The sequence below is a fragment of the Haemaphysalis longicornis genome, unplaced genomic scaffold (assembly GCF_048455015.1).
Source record: "Haemaphysalis longicornis isolate Haplotype H1 unplaced genomic scaffold, Haemaphysalis longicornis Haplotype H1 scaffold_1, whole genome shotgun sequence".
NCBI lineage: Eukaryota > Metazoa > Arthropoda > Arachnida > Ixodida > Ixodidae > Haemaphysalis > Haemaphysalis longicornis.
The window spans coordinates 443,264,929-443,284,473 of NW_027526203.1; the positions used below are offsets into that span (position 1 = coordinate 443,264,929).

The 19,545-nt window shown below is 46.1% G+C and overlaps 1 protein-coding gene across 4 annotated transcripts in view; it reads left to right on the forward strand.

Annotated features, from left to right (window-relative positions):
• The first annotated feature begins 636 nt into the window (after nt 1–636).
• The window catches only part of LOC144155869 (uncharacterized), a 115,363-nt gene continuing 96,454 nt past the window's right edge, over nt 637–19,545 (forward strand). The window contains exon 1 of one of the 4 annotated variants that reach the window (XM_077687555.1): nt 637–966. Coding sequence is in view for 2 of the 4 variants with exons in the window: in XM_077687551.1 (XP_077543677.1) it covers nt 7,692–7,743 (52 nt within the window). In the remaining 2 variants the exon portion in view is untranslated. Of the gene's footprint in view, nt 967–7,627; nt 7,785–19,545 lie in introns of those variants that run through there. The other 3 variants (XM_077687558.1, XM_077687553.1, XM_077687551.1) reach the window with 3 other exon arrangements.

Genomic DNA, 19,545 nt, shown 5'->3' on the forward strand with positions numbered 1-19,545 from the left:
CCGCTTTTCTGATGGAGGCGAAAAGCAAAAACGCCCGTGTGTATGAGATTTCGGCGCACGTAAAAGATCCCCAGGTGGTCAAAATTAATCCGGAGCCCTCCACTACGGTGCGCCTCATCGCCTGCGTTGCGTCGGCGCGTTAAACCCTACATCAATCAATCAATCAATCAATCAATCAATCAATCAATCAATCAATCAATCAATCAATCAATCAATCAATCAATCAATTCCAGGTATACGGCTCTCTCTGGCTCATTGTTGCACTAAGAAATACACGTCGCCGGCTCATATCTTGCGAAGCCTTTTAACGTGGCTTATTCTTGCGGAGGCATGCACCGCTGTGTCAGTGTACGGGCGCAACTACATTATGAAGCTTTTTAAGAGCATCGCGCAGAAGGGCAGTTGATCCCTTTGTTAGTATTTTTGTTTTGTTTTGTTTTGTTTTCTCTATTGAGCGCAATTCATCCGACCGTCGCGTGTTTCGCTTGCAGCGCTGCGACGCATAGTCGGATAGAAGCGGCTTCCTTTGGTCTTCTTTTTTCTGTTTAGTAACTACGAAGGAGGCGATTGACCCTCTTGCTGTGGAATCTGCTTCATCCGGCGAGCGAGGCGTGCAGAGCCTCTGCAGGCGTCCTTAATGCGTGGAGCGTGGCGACGTCGCACGTGAACCGCTTCACTCCGAGCAGTCTGCTCCCTACGTCACTTCCTTTTCTCTGTGTGCATTTCGCCGAGCCGAGTGCACGCTGGCTGCTTATTAAGTGGTGACAGTGACAGCGGAGCGAGGGTCGCCAACCTCTCACATACACGCCGCTGTGAACACGTCGTGGTGATAACGCTCCCTCGTGGATAACTATCAAGCTGCTAGCTACGTTTCGTGAGTACTCCATCGCCTCTCGATATCGTTTACGGACGTACAGGGGCGTTTTTGCTGGAGTGAGCATGCTGAAACCAACTTCAGAACAACAGGTAATTTACATTTTTCTTTTATATAAAAATGATAAAATGTGTATCGAAAAGACTTTGGTGGTAGTTTTTCATCACTAAATGAACGCTACCTTGCACCACGTTTTCTTTTTATTTTTTTCGCTCCGTCGTGCTTTTAAGGGTGTGTTCATTGTTTTATCACCCCAGTTCGAGTTTGTAGCTCCCGTTGCGTATTTTAAGTGACGCTATTTTATGTTGTATAAAGGTTTCGCGCTAGAGAGGTAGTACGGAATGAAGCTTGTCTCTTAAAAACGGGTAAACTCTACATCGATGGTAATATCCATGCAAAATGTTCTGCCGTTTTTGACTTGTTGAAAAAAAAAACACTCTTGCTATTTTGTAAAGCAAAGCTTGATTTATTGGTGCATTCAAACCGTATTTCTTGGTTACATTGTGACTGCGGCTTTCTCCCTTGACATATGCAGCGAATAGGACGAACGAGAGCGCTAGAGCTCGGTATCCCTCTTGTCCGTACCCAGGTCCGCACCCAGCCTTAGGCAATGTGCAGGTTCTGCCAGCAGATTTTTTCGGCTCCGGATCCATCCATGGTTTTTGGAAGGATCTAGTCCAAACAGCTCCACTCCGGTTCACAAAGTATCCAGCCCACAATGCTGGGATGATTCTGCGTCTTAAAACGGGGCAACTATCCCCGTTATAACTAGCCCCGTTATAAGCTACTACCCCCGTTATAAGCTATAGATGCCCATCTGCCTACTATGTGCTCAGAGACAATCCCGTGGTTTAGCTTTACCGCAATGCACTCGATTGACCTGTCTATGCCTCCAAAAAGCAAATTCGGTGAATGACAACAACGTGCATCCATTTGACCAAAAATGGGATCTGCGCCTGGCACTATACTCAATGCAGAGCGTCATGCTTGCACTGTTGCGGGACAGCACAGACTAGACGTTTAATCGAATGTGCTGGACATTGTCATTCGCCGACATTTCATTGTTGGAGGCATGGATTGGTCAATCGAGTGCATTTTGCTGCAGCTGAACGAAAAAAGGACTGTCTTAAAGTGTACGGGTGCCCCACCTCCCCCCCCCCTCACCCCCTTTCCCTCCTTCCACCCAAGAAAAAAGACATTTGTGACCGAACCATCTCATATATGGAAGTTACATTTTGTATGGGAAGGGCTAAATGTACGTTACGTGCCTCATGGTGCGCCCGTTCCTTGCATTACATTAGTGATGCACAAAATCTCTCAGTGGCTTCCTGCACCATTATGATAAAGGTAGCAACACCACGTCCGGTGCACGCAGCTGCTTAAGAAACCCAAAGCCTACACGCAACTGACGGAATTCCGTATTGCGAAAAGGATGGCAGGACAGCGCTGTTTGACCTGGGATGCAAGCTGCAGCAATCCTATCAGCGCATATCTCCACAAGCTAAACCCGCAGTACACTTTCTGGCTTTCGCAACGTCGGACAGCAGTAATGAGGGAGCAAGCACATTAAGCACATGTTTGCCGTTGTACCTGGTTTCCAACACGACAGCGTTTGGGGGGTGTACTTAATTGTGCTACGGCGCTATGGGCCTCGTGCACTGCAGTTTCAAATAAACATGTGGCGCCACCTGGGAGCGGCGGCGGAATTTTTTCTTAAGAAAAAAATAAACATATACAGCAGTTCGCTACGCGGCTTAGTTTAAACAACAACCGTAAAATAAGTATACTACAATTACCACGTTTTTTTTTAATTCACAATTGTTATAATAATAGAAATATTACGCTGACGAGTTGTGCGGGAATACAAGCCGAAATAATTTAGAAAGCGCCCCTTCTCCAATACAAGCAGACGACAGTACACGGATCAGCTGCCTGCGACGCCGACGTTCCCGAAGCACATAGTAACCGAAAAGAAATAAAAAGAACAGATCCATAAATGCATTTGCGTATGTGCACGCTACTTGCCGTAAGACCGCTGCAAAAAAAAAAAAAATGCCGTGTATCCAGTGCATATTTTTGTAGCGCCTCAATTAGCCTTTGGTGTGCACGCATCAGAAAATACATGGAGCAACCCACGGATATGCATGCTTGAATTGTACGTAGTCATACCAGCAAAATATGAAGCTTTAAAATGAAAACAGAAACGTAAATATTCACGCTACACTGCGACACAACCGTAAACAGATGGACACACACCAGCCACAATTCGGAGACTCGCATTTACACTTTTATTTAAAGGACTCTCAAATATCTCAAACATGTACAACTTGTAGTTTGCGTTTGAAAAACGAGTTGAAGTGGGGCTTGTTGCGCAAAATATTTTTGCTGACAAAGATAACTTGCAGCGTAGTCACACAAACATCACGTACAACTGTCAGCTTTGAAACAATCTCCATTATTCAAAATGGTCTTATTTTATCAAGGTCACTCCGAATGCGAGAGGAATCATTCGTGCACAATTAAAGCTCCTGTTGTGCGATCTACCATATCTGTGCCCGTGTCTATGTCGAGCGATAAACAAGGTAAATAAACGTTCAGAGGCTTTCATGAAAGCCTCGTCTCGCGCATCTACGTCCAAAATTATTCGCATATTAAGTATGCATATATAAACCTATGAAAGCACTTCAAAAAGCATTGTAATATTTTTGTGAGCCCATCCAACGAACTCATCGTAGTTTCAGCAGTTTGAGGTAGAGTTTACTCAAGCAGTTGGCATTTTCAAATACCTGCCTCTACAAACCTGAATCTTCGGGCTCTTGAAGCCGCTTATCCTTGGTGTCGCAATTTATACACACAAACCTTTCGCCGCGATTTCACACACACAACACATCAAATCACTTCCTGACATGTACAAGGCACAGGGAAGTGTACACACGGGAGAAATTCGCTTCTGCAAGCACCATGAAGTCGCGTAGTCGGTCGTCTCCTCACAATAAGCTTTCCGCCAACTGCTTGGTTATGCCAGCAGTTCTAACCCAGCCGTTCTGATCTACGGCTAAATAAATCAAATCCACCAAAGCCACCAAAGCGACCACAGCAACGAAGGCGTTGCTGGCGTCGTTTGGACGTTTGGACGTTATGCCGTTATTTCATGCTGTTCGAGGGCCGGCGGCCCCACAAAAAATTTTCCACTGGTGGAGCCAGCGATCACACCCTCCCTCACACATACATTATCGCTTCCGGGAGGCGATGCACACACAGACGCACACTCCTGCACTCCTCTCGTTCTCTTGGTAACATAGCGGGTTTCCGTCTTTTTATTTTTATCTTTTATTTGGGCGGCGCTGCTGGTGTTCAGTGGAAGCCGTTGCGAAATGACAGCGTGACCGCGCGCTGCGCGGAGACAAAACCGCGCTTGTTTAAAACTGTTTTTTTGTGTGATGCATCGCTTTCCTGTCGCCTTTGCGAACCATATACCATATTCTATTTAATAAAGTACCGTTTGGCTGTTCGTATCGCATGGCAACAGAATAGCGGTCATTCCTTCTTTCTCTTCTAATAATCGTACTGCGCGGAATACTATCCTCCGGACGTCGTTTGCTCACGGACTTCAGAAATTATGCCTCCGTTGTCCGCAAGATGGCGCTGAACACAGCGCATCAGTGGCGCCACCATACAAGCGCACGAGGCCCATACTGCGACGAGGAGGCATGCTGGAACTTGCCCAGCATATCGCGTACACTATGGCGCAATCATGACGAGGTCACGTCGCACAAAAGCGTTTTTGACTTTTCTAGCGGGCTCAGTAAATGATGAAGTTCTGTGGTCGTCATTACTCCTTTATATTTGTGTATTAGTGAGGCATAGAACGGGATACGGTTTTAGGTCGTGCTTTATTACTATCGTGGTATGTATTAGTGCCGTCTCAGTGACGTTTTCTAGAATAGCAAAAACAGCGCAAGGAACGGGACAAGGAAGAAACACCAGGACCGGAAGAAACAATAGGAAACAACTTCGTTCTGTTGTTTCTTCCTTGTCCCGTTCTTTGCGCTGTTTTTGCTATTCTTGAATATGTACTAACCAGCTCAAATTTTTACCTTGGTGACGTTTTCATCAAACCTCACGCGTTTGTCATAGATATTGTGGCATGATTTACAATTGGCTCTTAAGGTATGTTGTTCTCCTTTCTCTCTTATTTTTTTTTCTGACAAAATTTTTGCCGCACTTTTTAACATCTCTCTGTTCACCTACATCTCAAGGATAAAGTCCAGCCGTTAGTATACGGCGGACTTCATCTGTTTATATTAAATCTTTCCCTCTCTCTCTCTTTCTCTCTCTCTCTCTCTCTCTCTCTCTCTCTCTCTCTCTCTATATATATATATATATATATATATATATATATATATATATATATATATATATATATATATATATATATATATATAGATTGCGAGAAGGGCTGTCTTTGGTTGCCGTAGCAAATAGTATAAAATGGGTATAGCTTCTAACAAAACTGTTTATTGGTCGACGTTTCGATCGGATGCCGATCTTTCTCAAGATCGGCATCCGATCGAAACGTCGACCAATAAACAGTTTTGTTAGAAGCTATACCCATTTTTTACTATATATATATATATATATATATATATATATATATATATATATATATATACAGAAAGATAGGTCGGCAGTGCCTCCTTTGGCATTGTAGACTGCCGACCTATCTTTCTGTATTTCCTCAACGAGCCCCTCATTTCCTTACTATATTATTCTGCGAAAGCATAGCGAGGGTCTCGGTTCTGGCAGCCTTGATGCCTAGGTAGCATAAGAGGGCTTCCCGCCAGTAACCCGCTCATGACAGGCTGTAGACGTTCGAGTCACGCCCCGGGGGTTGAAAAGAAGGTCCCCTTCTCCCCGTGTAGTCAGAGTGGCGCTGGCTACCACCCTCAAGCGTCAGATACACTTCTAGTAAATATAAATAGCCCAGAAAGTGAAGGAGGACACAGTCGCCCAGATAGCCGAATTGGTAAGGCATTCGACATGTAATCGAAAGGCGTGGGTTCGGTCCCCACTCTGGGCGCGTGTTTTTCTTTCTTTCTTCTGTATATTTAAAATAATAATAATAATGTTTACTTAATTAACCGTAGTGAAAAAGAAAAGAGCCTAACCACACCCCTATGCCTCCTTTGGCATTGTAGACTGCCGACCTATCTTTCTGTATTTCCTCAACGAGCCCCTCATTTCCTTACTATATTATATATATATATATATATATGCATATATATATATATATATATATATATAGACTGAAAAGATAAAAACTCACACAGAGCGCGAAAAAATAAGGTTAGTAGAGACAGAGACAACCGAGAAAGACTTAGAAAATAAAAATAAGTTTACTGACGTTTCAGGGAGAGGACTCCCTTTCTTCAGAGTACAAAATAAGTTCGTTTCAGAGCTATATATACAGAAAATTAGCAAGCGCGAGGGCAAGGTGAGAGGAGGGAGAGTTTGTACAAATGGATTCATGGTTGGTGGGTAGCAAAAGAATGAAGGGAGAGCGGGAAAATTAATTACAACAAGGATAATAAGAACACACAGTCACGCGGTACGAACTTGGAAAAAAAGAGAGAGAGAAGAACCAAACACAGAGAAAAAAAAATACATAATTAAAAAATAAAAATAATCATAGATAACAAGGTAATTTTCCTCCCTCGTGGCAACGGGGGTGAAAGAGGGGTCAAAACAAGATAGGCGCATGCCCGTGTTTGACATGGGCAAAAAGATTAGTCACGCCCATGTCAAACACGGGCATGCGCCTATCTTGTTTTGACCCCTCTTTCACCCCCGTTGCCACGGGGGAGGAAAATTACCTTGTTATTTATGATTATTTTTATTTTTTAATTATGTATTATTTTTTTTTCTCTGTGTTTGGTTCTTCTCTCTCTCTTTTTTTCCAAGTTCGTACCGAGTGACTGTGTGTTCTTATTATCCTTGTTGTAATTAATTTTCCCGCTCTCCCTTCATTCTTTTGCTACCCACCAACCATGAATCCATTTGTACAAACTCTCCCTCCTCTCACCTTGCCCTCGCGCTTGCTAATTTTCTGTATATATAGCTCTGAAACGAACTTATTTTGTACTCTGAAGAAAGGGAGTCCTCTCCCTGAAACGTCAGTAAACTTATTTTTATTTTCTAAGTCTTTCTCGTTTGTCTCTGTCTCTACTAACCTTATATATATATATATATATATATATATATATATATATATATATATATATATATATATATATATATATATATATATATTTGTGTGTGTGTGTGTGTATATATATATATCTCACACACACACACTCTCTCTCTCACACACACACACACACACGCACGCACGCACGCACGCAGGCTGAGTTATTTGGTGTCGCCACGTTGGTATGCTATCGTCCCACTTGGCTCAAACCGATAACAAACACATATTAAGGCTACGCATTTCATGTTCAATGCCATTTCACACAAAGCTTTATCACGCGGAAATAATGAGTGGTCCGGATGTGGTCCGGTCAAATAGGTTGCGGTTATCGCGACCTGCAATAAGCACAGGTGATGGTATACAGATACACCGAGCGAGAGTACAATTAAGCTTAGGGTTTTCAAACATGGAGCGGAAAGGATGAGCTGTGTACAATATTCCAGTTATCTTCGAAAGCTCACAATGGCGATAAACTTGCTTTGCGAGTGGGATATAGATGCACAGAAGTCATTATTGAGCCAGTAACAGCGTGGGGAAGCTTTCTAAGCGGGGAGACACGCTGTAAAAATTATGTTTTCCGTACATCTGTGGGGCGCGAATCACTTGAAAGCGGGAGACAGAGGTAAGGAGGATGACAGCTTGCTTCACTGACATTTCCCATGGGTAAGTCATAGTGGGAATTTCGTCCGTTACCTCAGCATGCGTACGACCATTGACTCTCGTGGGTGCACTTCCCTTCATTGCCATATTTTTGCGGCGGCATGCTCAAATGCTGGCTGAACTTCGTCTTTGTACGTAAGCAAGCCAGCGTTTGTAAAAGTCTGAACGCTCGTTTAATATCAAATGGCCTAGTCGAATCAAAATTATTAGCTATCCAGAAACCGAGATGCTTTTAACGTAGCAGTTACGAAAGTCGAGCTATCTCGAACGAAAGTCGAGGTAGTTAGCGCCTGTGTTAGTCTTTCTTTCTTTGTCCCCGTCATCTTAGCGCTGTTAGAAGAATGCTTCTAACGTGTTACTTTTTCAAGGATGGCTGTGGTAGCAGAGTGATGAAAGATTGGAGGATTTTTTGTCTGAGTAATTCTTATATAGTTTTCAGCCATCTTCCATTGTTCGCATCAGGTGGTAACTTTCTGATAAGGATTGTTTAAAAACTACCTGTCGGTGGTACTACCTGTTCCAGAGTAAATTATGCAATCATCTCCAAGCAGTTAGATTTTTACAAGGAAATTTAAGCTATTTTACTTGTATATACAAGAGAAAGGACGGGACCAAACATTGAACCCTGAGGAATTTTAGTTGAGGTAAGCTTATCGCAACCATTTTTTAAGTGGCAAATTGTTCTCAACTTAAAAGGCTTATCGAAAGCTTTTCTTTTTTTAGTAATTTGGGGTTTCGGTATATTTTATAGGAATTTTGGTACAGTTTCTTATATGATACCTTGTTAAATGCTTTTGGGAATTCTATGTAAATGTTGTCAGTTTGTTTTTTGTTGTTTATAGATTTTGCAAAGTTATGCTTTTTCTGTAACCGTTACCCGTCTGTTGAACGTTACCGAAAAAAAAAATTTACTACGTTAATTGTTATTTGCAAATAAAAGGAACGCGTTACGGCCATGCAGCACCGGAGAATGGAAGCAACGCGTTGCCATTGCCGTTACAGAATAACGCACGTTACGTTGTCTGAAACCAGCCGCAGTGTATATATGTCTCCATAACCGCCGACTTCGCTCGTCGTTTGGAAGACACGCACGCGGTGCGCGGACAAAGCGGCTGCAGCGCGTAGTGGCTCCTTCCTTCTCGATAAGCACAACGAAGGGTATTCGCGTTTCAAATCTCGCGTTTTTTTTTTTTTTTTCGTTGAATGCCGCAGTGGCTCCCAAGCCTCTGCGGCAATCGGTTCCAGTAATGCCGCAGAGGCTTGGGAGCCACTGAAAAATAATATCATGCCCATGCCTGATTACTACGTCACATATACACCGGATTTCAGCCACAAGTTGTTCATATGGGCCGCGGCGAAGGGCAGACTGGATGCACAGAAGAGCGGGCCTCGAGTCGCAGAGCACAGCCAATTTTTCTGGTGATTTTTGCTGTATGAATAAAAGAGCCTCCCGAATAGCTGTTAATTCAGAAGCGGTTGACGTGGGTTGTCATCGGATGATCCCTTGCGATGAAAATTGTGGCCGCAGTTGAGGAGCAACGCGGGAGACCGAGACATGTCCGAAGACCCTGGGATTGTATGGCTTGGAATGCCTGTACATAGGTTAGTTTTACACGTGTTGGTCATTACAGGCAGGCTGTAACGCAAAATACCGAGAAACAGGGCATTGTATAGGCGTAACATCGAGTGAATGGCGGCACTCCATGTCTTTCTTGCCAGTAACTTGAATAGCTGGACCACAGCAGTGAGTCTTTTCCTTAGGAATGAAATTTCTGGAGTCCATTATGGATCCCGATCGATGATAACTCCCAGAAGCGTACCGGTGACTTTTGACGTATGAAATAGGGTGTCAATTTAATAAATAATACACTGTGACATTGTTTTGGGGGCGAAAGAACAAGTGCACATTTCTCTGAAGATATTTCCAGGCCTTGTTGACGCAGGAACAAACATGTGAGTGTTGCGGCTTTCTGAAGAGGGGCCCGAATCTGAGGAAGTGAAACTCCTGATGCCCAAATGCAAATGTCATCAGCATAGATAGAGAGGAGGACGTTGGTTGGTAAGATAAGCCCTATTAGTATCAACGTGAGAAATAATGTAGAGCTAAGCACACTTCCTTGCGGGACGACTCGAGGAACACAGTGCTGCGACGTTGGGCCATCCGAAGTCTCAACAAAAATATCTTCTAGATATAAAGCTTTGTATCCATCTATATATCCGGCCACCGACTTCCGTATCTCGTAGGCTGCCCAGAATCGCATCATGTATTGTGTTATCGAACACTCCTTTTATATCGAGAAAAAAAGCTGTTGACAAACGTATGAGTGATTTGTCGTGCTGAACCGATGTCACGAGGTCAGTTGCGTTGTCAATGGATGAACGGCCGCGTCTTAATCAAGCCATAGCGTGTGGGTAAATTTGGTTGTGCTCGAGGTACTACTTCCAAGTGACCTAAAACCATCCTTCCCCTCCATTAATTTTCCTATGCATGCTGCAGCTTGCCAGCTGCATGTAGGACGGCATATGCTCTAGGGCGATATGTGATGCCGGGTCAAGAGGATATTGGTTCAAGCCAGTTACAGTTACAGTCCTCAGGGACCGAGCCATCTTGCCATGACTGGTTCAGCTGACAAGGAAGGGTGTGACGGGCTTCTTGACCCAGCTGACACAGGGCGTCGTACGTCATCCGTCTGGCCTTGGTGAATATACACTTCGGCACACAGCTAGCGCGGCATCGAGCTCTTATATTGAAAATGTCACGTCCATGGATACGGTAGTTGTGTGATGCGGGGACGATGCGTATGTCCGCTTGGCTGGTAGAAGCTGGACAATTGGCGATTCTTAAGTAAAAGTCATCCGCTACGTCGGCATCTCAGCGTCACTGATGAAGCGCCAAAGCGCTACAAGGGTGACGTTGTTGCGTTGTTGTTCGAAGGCCTCTGACAGTGTTCCAGATGTGAGATAAAGGTTTCCGAGAATCAAGTTTCTCGCAGAACAATTTCCATCAGTGTGCTTGCACCTGTGTGATACGACGTTGAATTGTTTTTCTGCGTACGTTTGGCCTCACGAAGGTCATCAATAGACTTTGTGCGCCTGTATCTTCGTTCTGCATGGTGACGAATAGCTCTGAGGCGTTCTAGCACTTCGTCAAATTCTGTAAGCTTCGAATGCGCCCGAAAAAAAAAATGCACGGAGTCCTGCGCAGCGCTAGTTAAGCCAGTTTGAAAGGTAGAGAAGAGCCCTTCGCGTCAGATACCTTCCATGCGAGATTTTCCAGTCTATTCGTCGGATGCTTTTCCCAGGAAGCAAACCGTCAAAGGCCTACACCCTCAGGTATGTTTGAAGGTGGTCACTCCCGCGTGTTTCAAAGTCGGCGAACCATTGAATGCTGCCAGTGAGACTTCTTGAGACCGAAGACAAATACAGACAGCTAATATCTTGTTGCGCGAAAAAATGTCGGCCATCGTTTAATCAGCAAAGCTCATGACAGGATGCCAGTGAGACAATCTTTCCATTCTTGTATCAATTCTTTGGCTTCCACAGAGCATATTATGTGCATTAATGTCTTCCATTAGGATGCAAGGTCTAGGGGTGTCTCTGATGATCTTGTCTAATATGAAGCAATCGAGGCGTCCTGACGGAGATAAGTGTGAACGATACACCTTCCTTTTTCACTGTGAGGCAAGTATACTGGTTGCTGTCATGAGGTTCCACAGAATGGAGAACATAAGTCAGTTCCCTTCGTACTAACACCAGTACTTTACTGGACGCAGCACTAGTCGATGAGGCAAACGCTTCATATCCAGATAGCCTCATCGCGCTAGTTACGTTCGGCTCGCAAATAACGATGACAGAGAAATTGTTTACGAACACAAACCATCTAAAGTCCGGAAAACGGGACTTGAGGCCTCTTGCATTCCACTGGCGCATAGTGGCGCGTCTGATTTCATCCCGAAAGGATTTTGAATTAGAGGCCATGATGCTGATCAAGGGATGCCTCCGAAGGGGCATTGAACTGTCGGAGGATCGTCGCAGTAAACCCCAAAATGACGGGTTCCAGGCTCAGAAAAGGCTCTTTGGTACACAAACAGCACTTTCTCACCAGAGAAACGGCAGCTCAGGCCACGCAGCCCGATATTACTGGCATTCTCATTCCCAAGCTCTTCGCGGCAATCAGGGCACTGCTGCGAGCCAACCCCTCCTATGGCTGTATCGCTGAGGTAGAAGCACTCTTGTCTTTGGAACCTTTCATGTCCTCGACACTGTCAGCTTCGCGGTATCGTACAGGAGCACAACAAAGTTGATGACATCGGAGACCCGCTACCTGAAACCGCTTATTAACTCAAGTTTCAAGAGTTGTACAGTTTTTTAATGGAATGCACGGGGTGTTCGTTCGAAAATAGCCGGTGGTCGTCAGCTTGTGCGCACATATCAATTTCCATTTATTGCCATATCTAAATCTCGAGCTGAAGATCACTTTAAGTTATAGAATTATCATTAGCTTCATTCGAAGAGCTTAAAGGGCCCCAGTCGGCTTTTTTTTTTTTTTTTCGCTTCCCACAATTATGTGCTTGTAGCAAGAGTGGCCGTGCCTGATCATGAATCCGAAGAATACGCCTGTGCCAAAACCAGAATTAGCACCAAATGCTTCACATTTATTGCTGCTTACATAGAGCCAAGCAACCGCTTTGACGCCTCACGGCTAGAAAATATCATCACTGGCATGTCCCCGCCTTACCTAATTTGCGGTGACTTTAATGCGCACCATGAGGTCTGGGGCAGGGCACATAGAAATTACCGTGGAACGAGGCTAGCCGAGCTGCTGATCCAGTACTCTATTCAGCCCCTTAACGACAGCAACACCATTTAAATGAAAAACGTGAAAGTGAGCAGCTGCATCGACGTCTCCTTTATCTCAAGACGCTGGGCGCCAAAATTTTCCCGGTGCACAGACCTCGAAACAAGGGGAAGCAACCACTACCCAGTTTTGCTTTCTCACCTTGACAAAGATGCGCTCCGAAAAGGAGCGAAGGTCAAGTGCACTAACTGAGAGGCCTATGAAGAGAGTGTCGGTCATAGGATTACAGTATCAACTAGCGATGACGACATAATTCCTATCATTGCTCGCTGCCTGCGGGAATAATCGCGTGTCATGAAAAGGCTTCCAAACGTCAAAAGTGAGGAGGAGTATGAGAGGCTACGAGCCATTCTCAGGCGCACAGAGCGCAAGCCACGACGTACCAAAACTTTATAGACTTGCAACGAACACTTAGGGCGCAAATACATGTGAGGCGAGATTTAGAGAAGTTAAGCAGGCAGCGATGGCAAGAGTTTTGCGCGAAATTGGGTGTTCGCAAGCCTTTGTCGCACATCTTTCGTGTAGTAAAGGGCATGCGTAACAACATTTCGCAACTACGCCCATTCAGTCCGCTGTCAGTAGCGTGAGAGCATTTCTCAGAGAGAAGCTGCTGAAGATTATTGCAAGCTGCTGTCTGCAACAACATCCGCACAGACGCGCCCACACTTAAATCATTTTACTCCACCTCGAGCTGCTGTGCCTGCGTTAGACTTCCTGTTCTCGATACAGGAACTTAATGCAGCCATTTCCGATGTCAAGAAACGCTGTTCTCCTGGTTACGATGAAATTACTTACGAGGCCATTTCGCATTTACCCCACCGCTCTCGTTTGCGTCTCTTGGAGATTATAACGCTACGTGGCTGCATGGGACCGTTCCTCCTGAATGGAAGATAGCGAAGATTACTTCCGTTCTGAAGCCTGTAAAGCCACCGACACGCTATGATTCCTTTCTACCGATCGCCTTACTCAGTTGCATAGGAAAATTAGTGCAAAAAATTATCTTTAAAATAGTGAATTGGGATGTCGAACCCCCCCACCCCCCCAAAAAAATGTGGCTGATACATCTTTCATAGGAATCGGTAAAACACGAAAGTGAAATGTGCTTTCACAGGATCAGTTGAATGTTTATTCTGGATCGATATGAACGTGCACATCGCTATTTATATTTCGTCGGTATGACACCGTCAGACGCATCAACATTAGACATTGGATTGCACGCGACGGAGCACTGCGTAAACCCGACTGAAACCACATGCGCTCGCAAACCATGCGAACGAAACCGAACGGGTTGCCAGCGAACCGTTTGGTGAACTCACGGTCCGCTGCAGCGAAAGAGCGTGATTTGCGGGGCTGTGTTGCGGGTGTGCTTGGCGAGCGACGACCTGCTGGCTCGTCGCTTTGGCAAATGTGCGACCACCGCGTTCGGGCTCCGTGGAGTGTACTGCAGACGGTTGCGTTGCGACGAGCTCAACTGTCCGCGCTCATTAGCATCGTGATGCATTACTTCGCTTTACCTCCCTTAGACGGCAGCACCATCTAAATGGAGGAGGTTATAGGAAGGATATATGGCGCGTTCATACAGCCGTCTGTGCTTCAACTCATAGCGCAGTGGGTAAAGCGTCTGGCACCTCCCGTTGCGGCGACAAAGATCCCGGCTCGAATACTCGCGCAGCCGCGTTTCTCTGGTGATGTAATTTCCGTGACGGGTATTACGTCAGTCAGATCTTGGTGGATCCCGCTATAAAACACTTTCGTGTTAAAAAGAGAGAGACACAAACATTTATTGTAGTAACGAGCAGGAGGATGTTCTTAGGGCCTCCACCCAGTGAGAGGCATCCTTATTCGAAGATGCCTTGGAGCTGGCTGACCGTCCGGGCCCGTTCCACCAGTCGGCGCTGGACCGAAAGCTAGGAGCAGGTCAGCTGCTCCACTCACTGCTTATAGGTAGGGTTGGTATTTGGGGTTAGAGTGGGAGTCCGTCGGCACTCCCATACCACGTGGTATAGGGTGGCAGCAACAGGGCAGAAATTACAGGTGGCAGGGTATTGGGTGGGGTACATAGCGTTAGGAGGGTGTTATGGGGATACGAATTGGTTTGCGGGCGCCGGAAAGGGGTTTTTTCGTCGCGCGTTAATTGTGAATGAGGTGGCCGGAAGCGACGGCGGTCGTTTTTGTAGTGGGACAAGATTTCGGTGTATGTGTGCAGGGGTGCTGGCTTTGAGGCGGTTCGGTCGTTGTTTTCTCCCTCTGAGGTAACGGCCCGGTGTGTATGAGCACGGGCAGCGGCGTGTGCCACCTCGTTCCCTTGGAGGGACTGGTGGCCGGGTGACCAGATGATGTTAATTTCTGGTAGTCTTTTTAGTTGGCGAAGAAGGTGCAGTGCGGGTTGAGAGATGCGGCCAATTAGAAAGTTTCTGCAGGTGGTCTGTGTGAGTCCGTTATAACAGTAAGAAATTCCTCGTCTGTTGCAGCAAGGGCGATTGCACACTCCTCAGCAGTCTCTACGGAAGCGGTAAGAACGGTCGCTGCTGCCAGTTCTGTGGAGTTGTGTATAACAAACCACCGATAGTAGAAAAAAATTAGAATGTACGTTTTGTAGGGAAACATTTCAAAAACACACCCTAGCAAAAAATGTCGACTTGCGCGGAACAGTTTTTCAGATATAAAAAAAAAATGTTAGTACGCGTGGTGCTCGTGCCATACGGTGAAGCCCAACCTCTATTACAAAATGTGCAATTTCGGGTGGTTCCCTGGAAGAAATCTGGCGGTTTGACATTATCAGAGGCACTAATTTGCCACCACAAAACGTAAAAACATCTTATCAATGACTGATGTATATACAGCAGCACAATATTTGGGACAAGCACTCGATGCGAAAAATTGTCCATGAAGTTGAAAACTGAACTCCGTGGTTGATGCTTGTTGATGTTCACTGTCAGTTATCTCTCAAAACATAATGTTACGCTTTATTTTCATCTTCTGACTCGCTATTGCAGCCTTGCTTACAGGAACGAGGTGCGATGCGCTAGAATCGTGCCCTGCAAACTTTGACCGAGTAGCTGTTGCGCGATAAACAAGATCAGCACTACGAGCCTCCTCCATTGCAGCGCCATGGTGCACCTAACATTTTTGAAATGAAACAGTACAAAACGTATTGGAGACTCCGTCCGTATAGACAGTTCAACTAAGACGCAACACTAGACCCCCGGAGGTACCCTCCTACGGAAACGAAACTGGCAGGCGAACAGCTGGCGGTGTGCCAGGCCAGCTTGAAGCGCTCTCCTCATCGGGACAGATATCTGGCGACTGGGTGTTATCTTTTGACTTGCATCGGAAGTTTTTATCGCAGAAATCGGGTTAGGGTTGGGTGAAATCAGGAGAGGCATGCTTTTTTCGAGGATCAGTCGCGGATGCTCACGGCGCAGGTGAGCTTGAAGTTGGGTAACTGCGTAGTGGCGCCAAATATGAATTTCGCGATGCAGAAACGAAACCGAAACTGTTATGAACTGTTTGCGAATGGTTCCATGGTAAGTAGAACTACGACACAACTTAGAACAACGTGCGCAAAGGTAATAAAGCCGCTTAAAATCATAAAGTAGCTTTGCAAACAGGCACTGCTTGACATTTTCAGCCCACTTCAGGGATTATTACTGTCAGAGTGCAAAGCTGACGATTGAAAATCGTTTGCTGATTTTATATTCATGCCCTGATAACAAAAACCAAACGCTGATGCGGAGTAATTATGAGTGGCACGAATTCTTCGTTGGTAGCAGTGACGCGCGATGACCGCACCCCTTTTCCACACCCAGGTGATGCAAACGCGTCTCAAAAATCACGTTTATGTTGCAAAAATGAAAACAAAACTGATCTTGAAAGGGCATTTTGTGAGGTAACTCCAAATAGCTTTACGTGTTCCTGCAACGCCTGGAACGTACTCTATGAAAACGGGCTCCCAAGGTATCGTTCAAATTGAAATATTTTGAATAGGCGCGGTCACGGTTAAAAACATGAGACCGCACTGGAGCGCATGCTAAAAGAATGTGTCGCCATATCCCTCCACGTGTTTCCCCTTCTGTAAGTTTATTCTTTCCTCGACCTGCAGTGTGCCGCTGGGACAGGACAAAGTGTCGCGTTTTCCAGGAAGTAACGGATTCTCGTGCCTGCCACAGTGACCTGCCACGCCGCAACGGGATGAATGAGCCAACAGTTTTGCCTGCATTTGCATTTGGGAAGGACAGATAGCTAATTGCCTTGCAGAGATCAGTTGCCCATAAAGCGACAAATTTTGACTGCCGACGTGATCAAAGTAGTCCCATTGCTGCTGCCTGAGCTGCATATGGCCAAATGGTCATATGAAGCTCAGGCTAAAGTGGAAAAATGAGCAAGTTGGTAGCTAACTAAGGAACTAATCGTTATAGCGAACATCGAACAGGACTAAGTGAAGCAGAGACTTAACACACGCTAGATGTTTAGCGTGTGTTTCGTCTTTTCTTCCCTTAGTCCAGTTCCAAGTTCTCTAGCATAATGACCGCGCGGCCAATGTTCAACTAAAAACGTCGTATACTGAAAAAAACTAAGTAAATATCTTTATGATTGCGTAAAAAATTTCACTGTTAATGAGGCATAAACACGCACTTCAGGTCTACTTGGTTTAGTAAATATACCTGCTTTCGCAAACGAAAAATCAAGTAGCTGGTAGCGCACCACGCAACCTGCAGGCAGTTAACTAGAACACTCTACTTTGCTGCAGCGCACGGCTCGATTTCGGTTGCTGCCAGGGGGAGGATGAAATTCAAAATGCGATTGCCTGTGGCTCATCAAAGAGAGAGACCGCTACATGGGAATCCACGAGACATATTTTTTTTTGTAAGAACAGACTGGCCGCAATTTATCACGCTGCTTAGAAACAGACCGTGGGTACACTGATTTCGCATTTGCGGTTGGCCTAGGCCACAAACGCCAATGTGCAGCAGCATCCGACGGGAGCAACCTAGAAATCCAATTCGTGTACCCGCCGACGGCGCCAAGAATACGGAAAGGAAATCGCTGCCGGAAGATATGTCTCCTCCGTTTCCCATACGCTCCTTGTTCAGGTGACTGGATGAGTGCAGCATCGCTAGAATCCACGGAGCTCCAATTAAGACACCGAGAAGCCAGCGGAAATGTGCCTGCGTTCGTCCGGTGCTCTGTTCTCCGCGGCAAGAGACCCGCTTCAGCATCGCATCTCTTCACGCTGCTCGAGGCACCTTTCTTCGCCCGGCATGCAGTTTGAAATAAAATCAGAGGCCCATACCGCAAATCCCCTGCCCTCGAATCGTACTTTCTTGACTTCACTTTCGTAGGTGGGACTTAACAGAAATAAATGTATTAAACGTTTCGCTATAACAAACCCTTTTCTCGACAACTGGGATTGGGCTCCCCTGCTGTGTATTCAACTATCTTCCCATGCATCTTATATTATAAAGAGAGAGAGGGGGTACGAGTGCGGGTGCGGGTGCGTGCGAGAGTGTGCGTGTGTTGAGTGCGCGTTAATACGGTCGCGCGCGTGTGTCGATATGCATGTGCATGTGTGCGTGCCTGCATCCATACCTGTAAGCATGCATGTGTGTGCGTGGAATTGTACGCGTGTCTGTGCGCGTGTGTGTGTGTGTTCGCGTGTGTGTGTGTGTGTGTTCGTGTGTGTGCGTGCGTGCGTGCGTGCACATTTATGCATGCATGTGTGCGCATCTGCATGTGCAGGCGCACATGTGCGTGTATTGCGTGCGTGCGTGCGTGCGGGCAAGCGCATATGCTTGTGTGCATGAGTGTGTGCAACCGCTAATAAGTGTGCTTCAGGTGTGGAAACTTGGGGCTTGTGAGCATGCCTAGACCATTTGTGCCGGAACTTACTACGACCAACCCATGAACAATAGTAGCGTTCAAATGAATGTTACCGCAGTTGTGCGTAATGGTGCTATTAATCACTCAGCACTTTCGTGGTACGCGGTCGTTCGTCCTCCGGTGGTTGAAACTTTCCATCTTTCATACGAACCGGTAAAACACGAAAGTGCCTTCACAGGATCAGTTGAATGTTTATTCTGCATCGATATGAACTTGCACATCACTATTTATATTTCGTCGGTATGACACCGCCAGACGCATCAATATTAGAAACTGGATTGCACGCGTTGGAGCACTGTGTAAACCCCACTAAAACTACACGCGCTCGAAAACCATGCGAACGAAACCGAACGTGTTGCCAGCGAACCGTTTGGTGAACTCACGGTCCGCTGCAGCGAAATAGCATGATTTGCGGGGCTGTGTTGCGGGTGTGCTTGGCGAGCGACGACCTGCTGGCGCGTCGCTTTGGCAAATGTGCGACCACCGCGTTCGGGCTCCGTGGAGTGTACTGCAGACGGTTGCGTTGCGACTAGCTCAGCTGGCGCCAACATTTCGCACTCATTAGCATCGTGATGCACTACTTCGATTTACCTCCCTTAGACGGCAGCACCGTCTAAATGGAGGAGGTTATAGGAAGGATATATGGCGCGTTCATACAGCCGTCTGTGCTTCAACTCATAGCGCAGTGGGTAAACCGTCTGGCTCCTCCCGTTGCCGCGACAAAGATCCCGGCTCGAATCCTGGCGCAGCCGTGTCAGTGAAACTTTTCTGGTGATGTAATTTCCGTGGCGGATATGACGTCAGTCAGATCTTGGTGAATCCCGGCATAAAACACTTTCATGTCAAAAAAAATCTTTCAAGAGAGCACGATATCCCCTGGGCCGTGGAAGCCGGACGTGTGCATGCGAACAGTTGGAGGCGGCATAAAGCTCCTCAGTAGGTATACTAGGCAGGAAACTGCACCTGGGAATCCATTTCGTCGTGGGGGGTTATGGGAAAACAACTGCTTTGGCTTGGGTTTGCCAT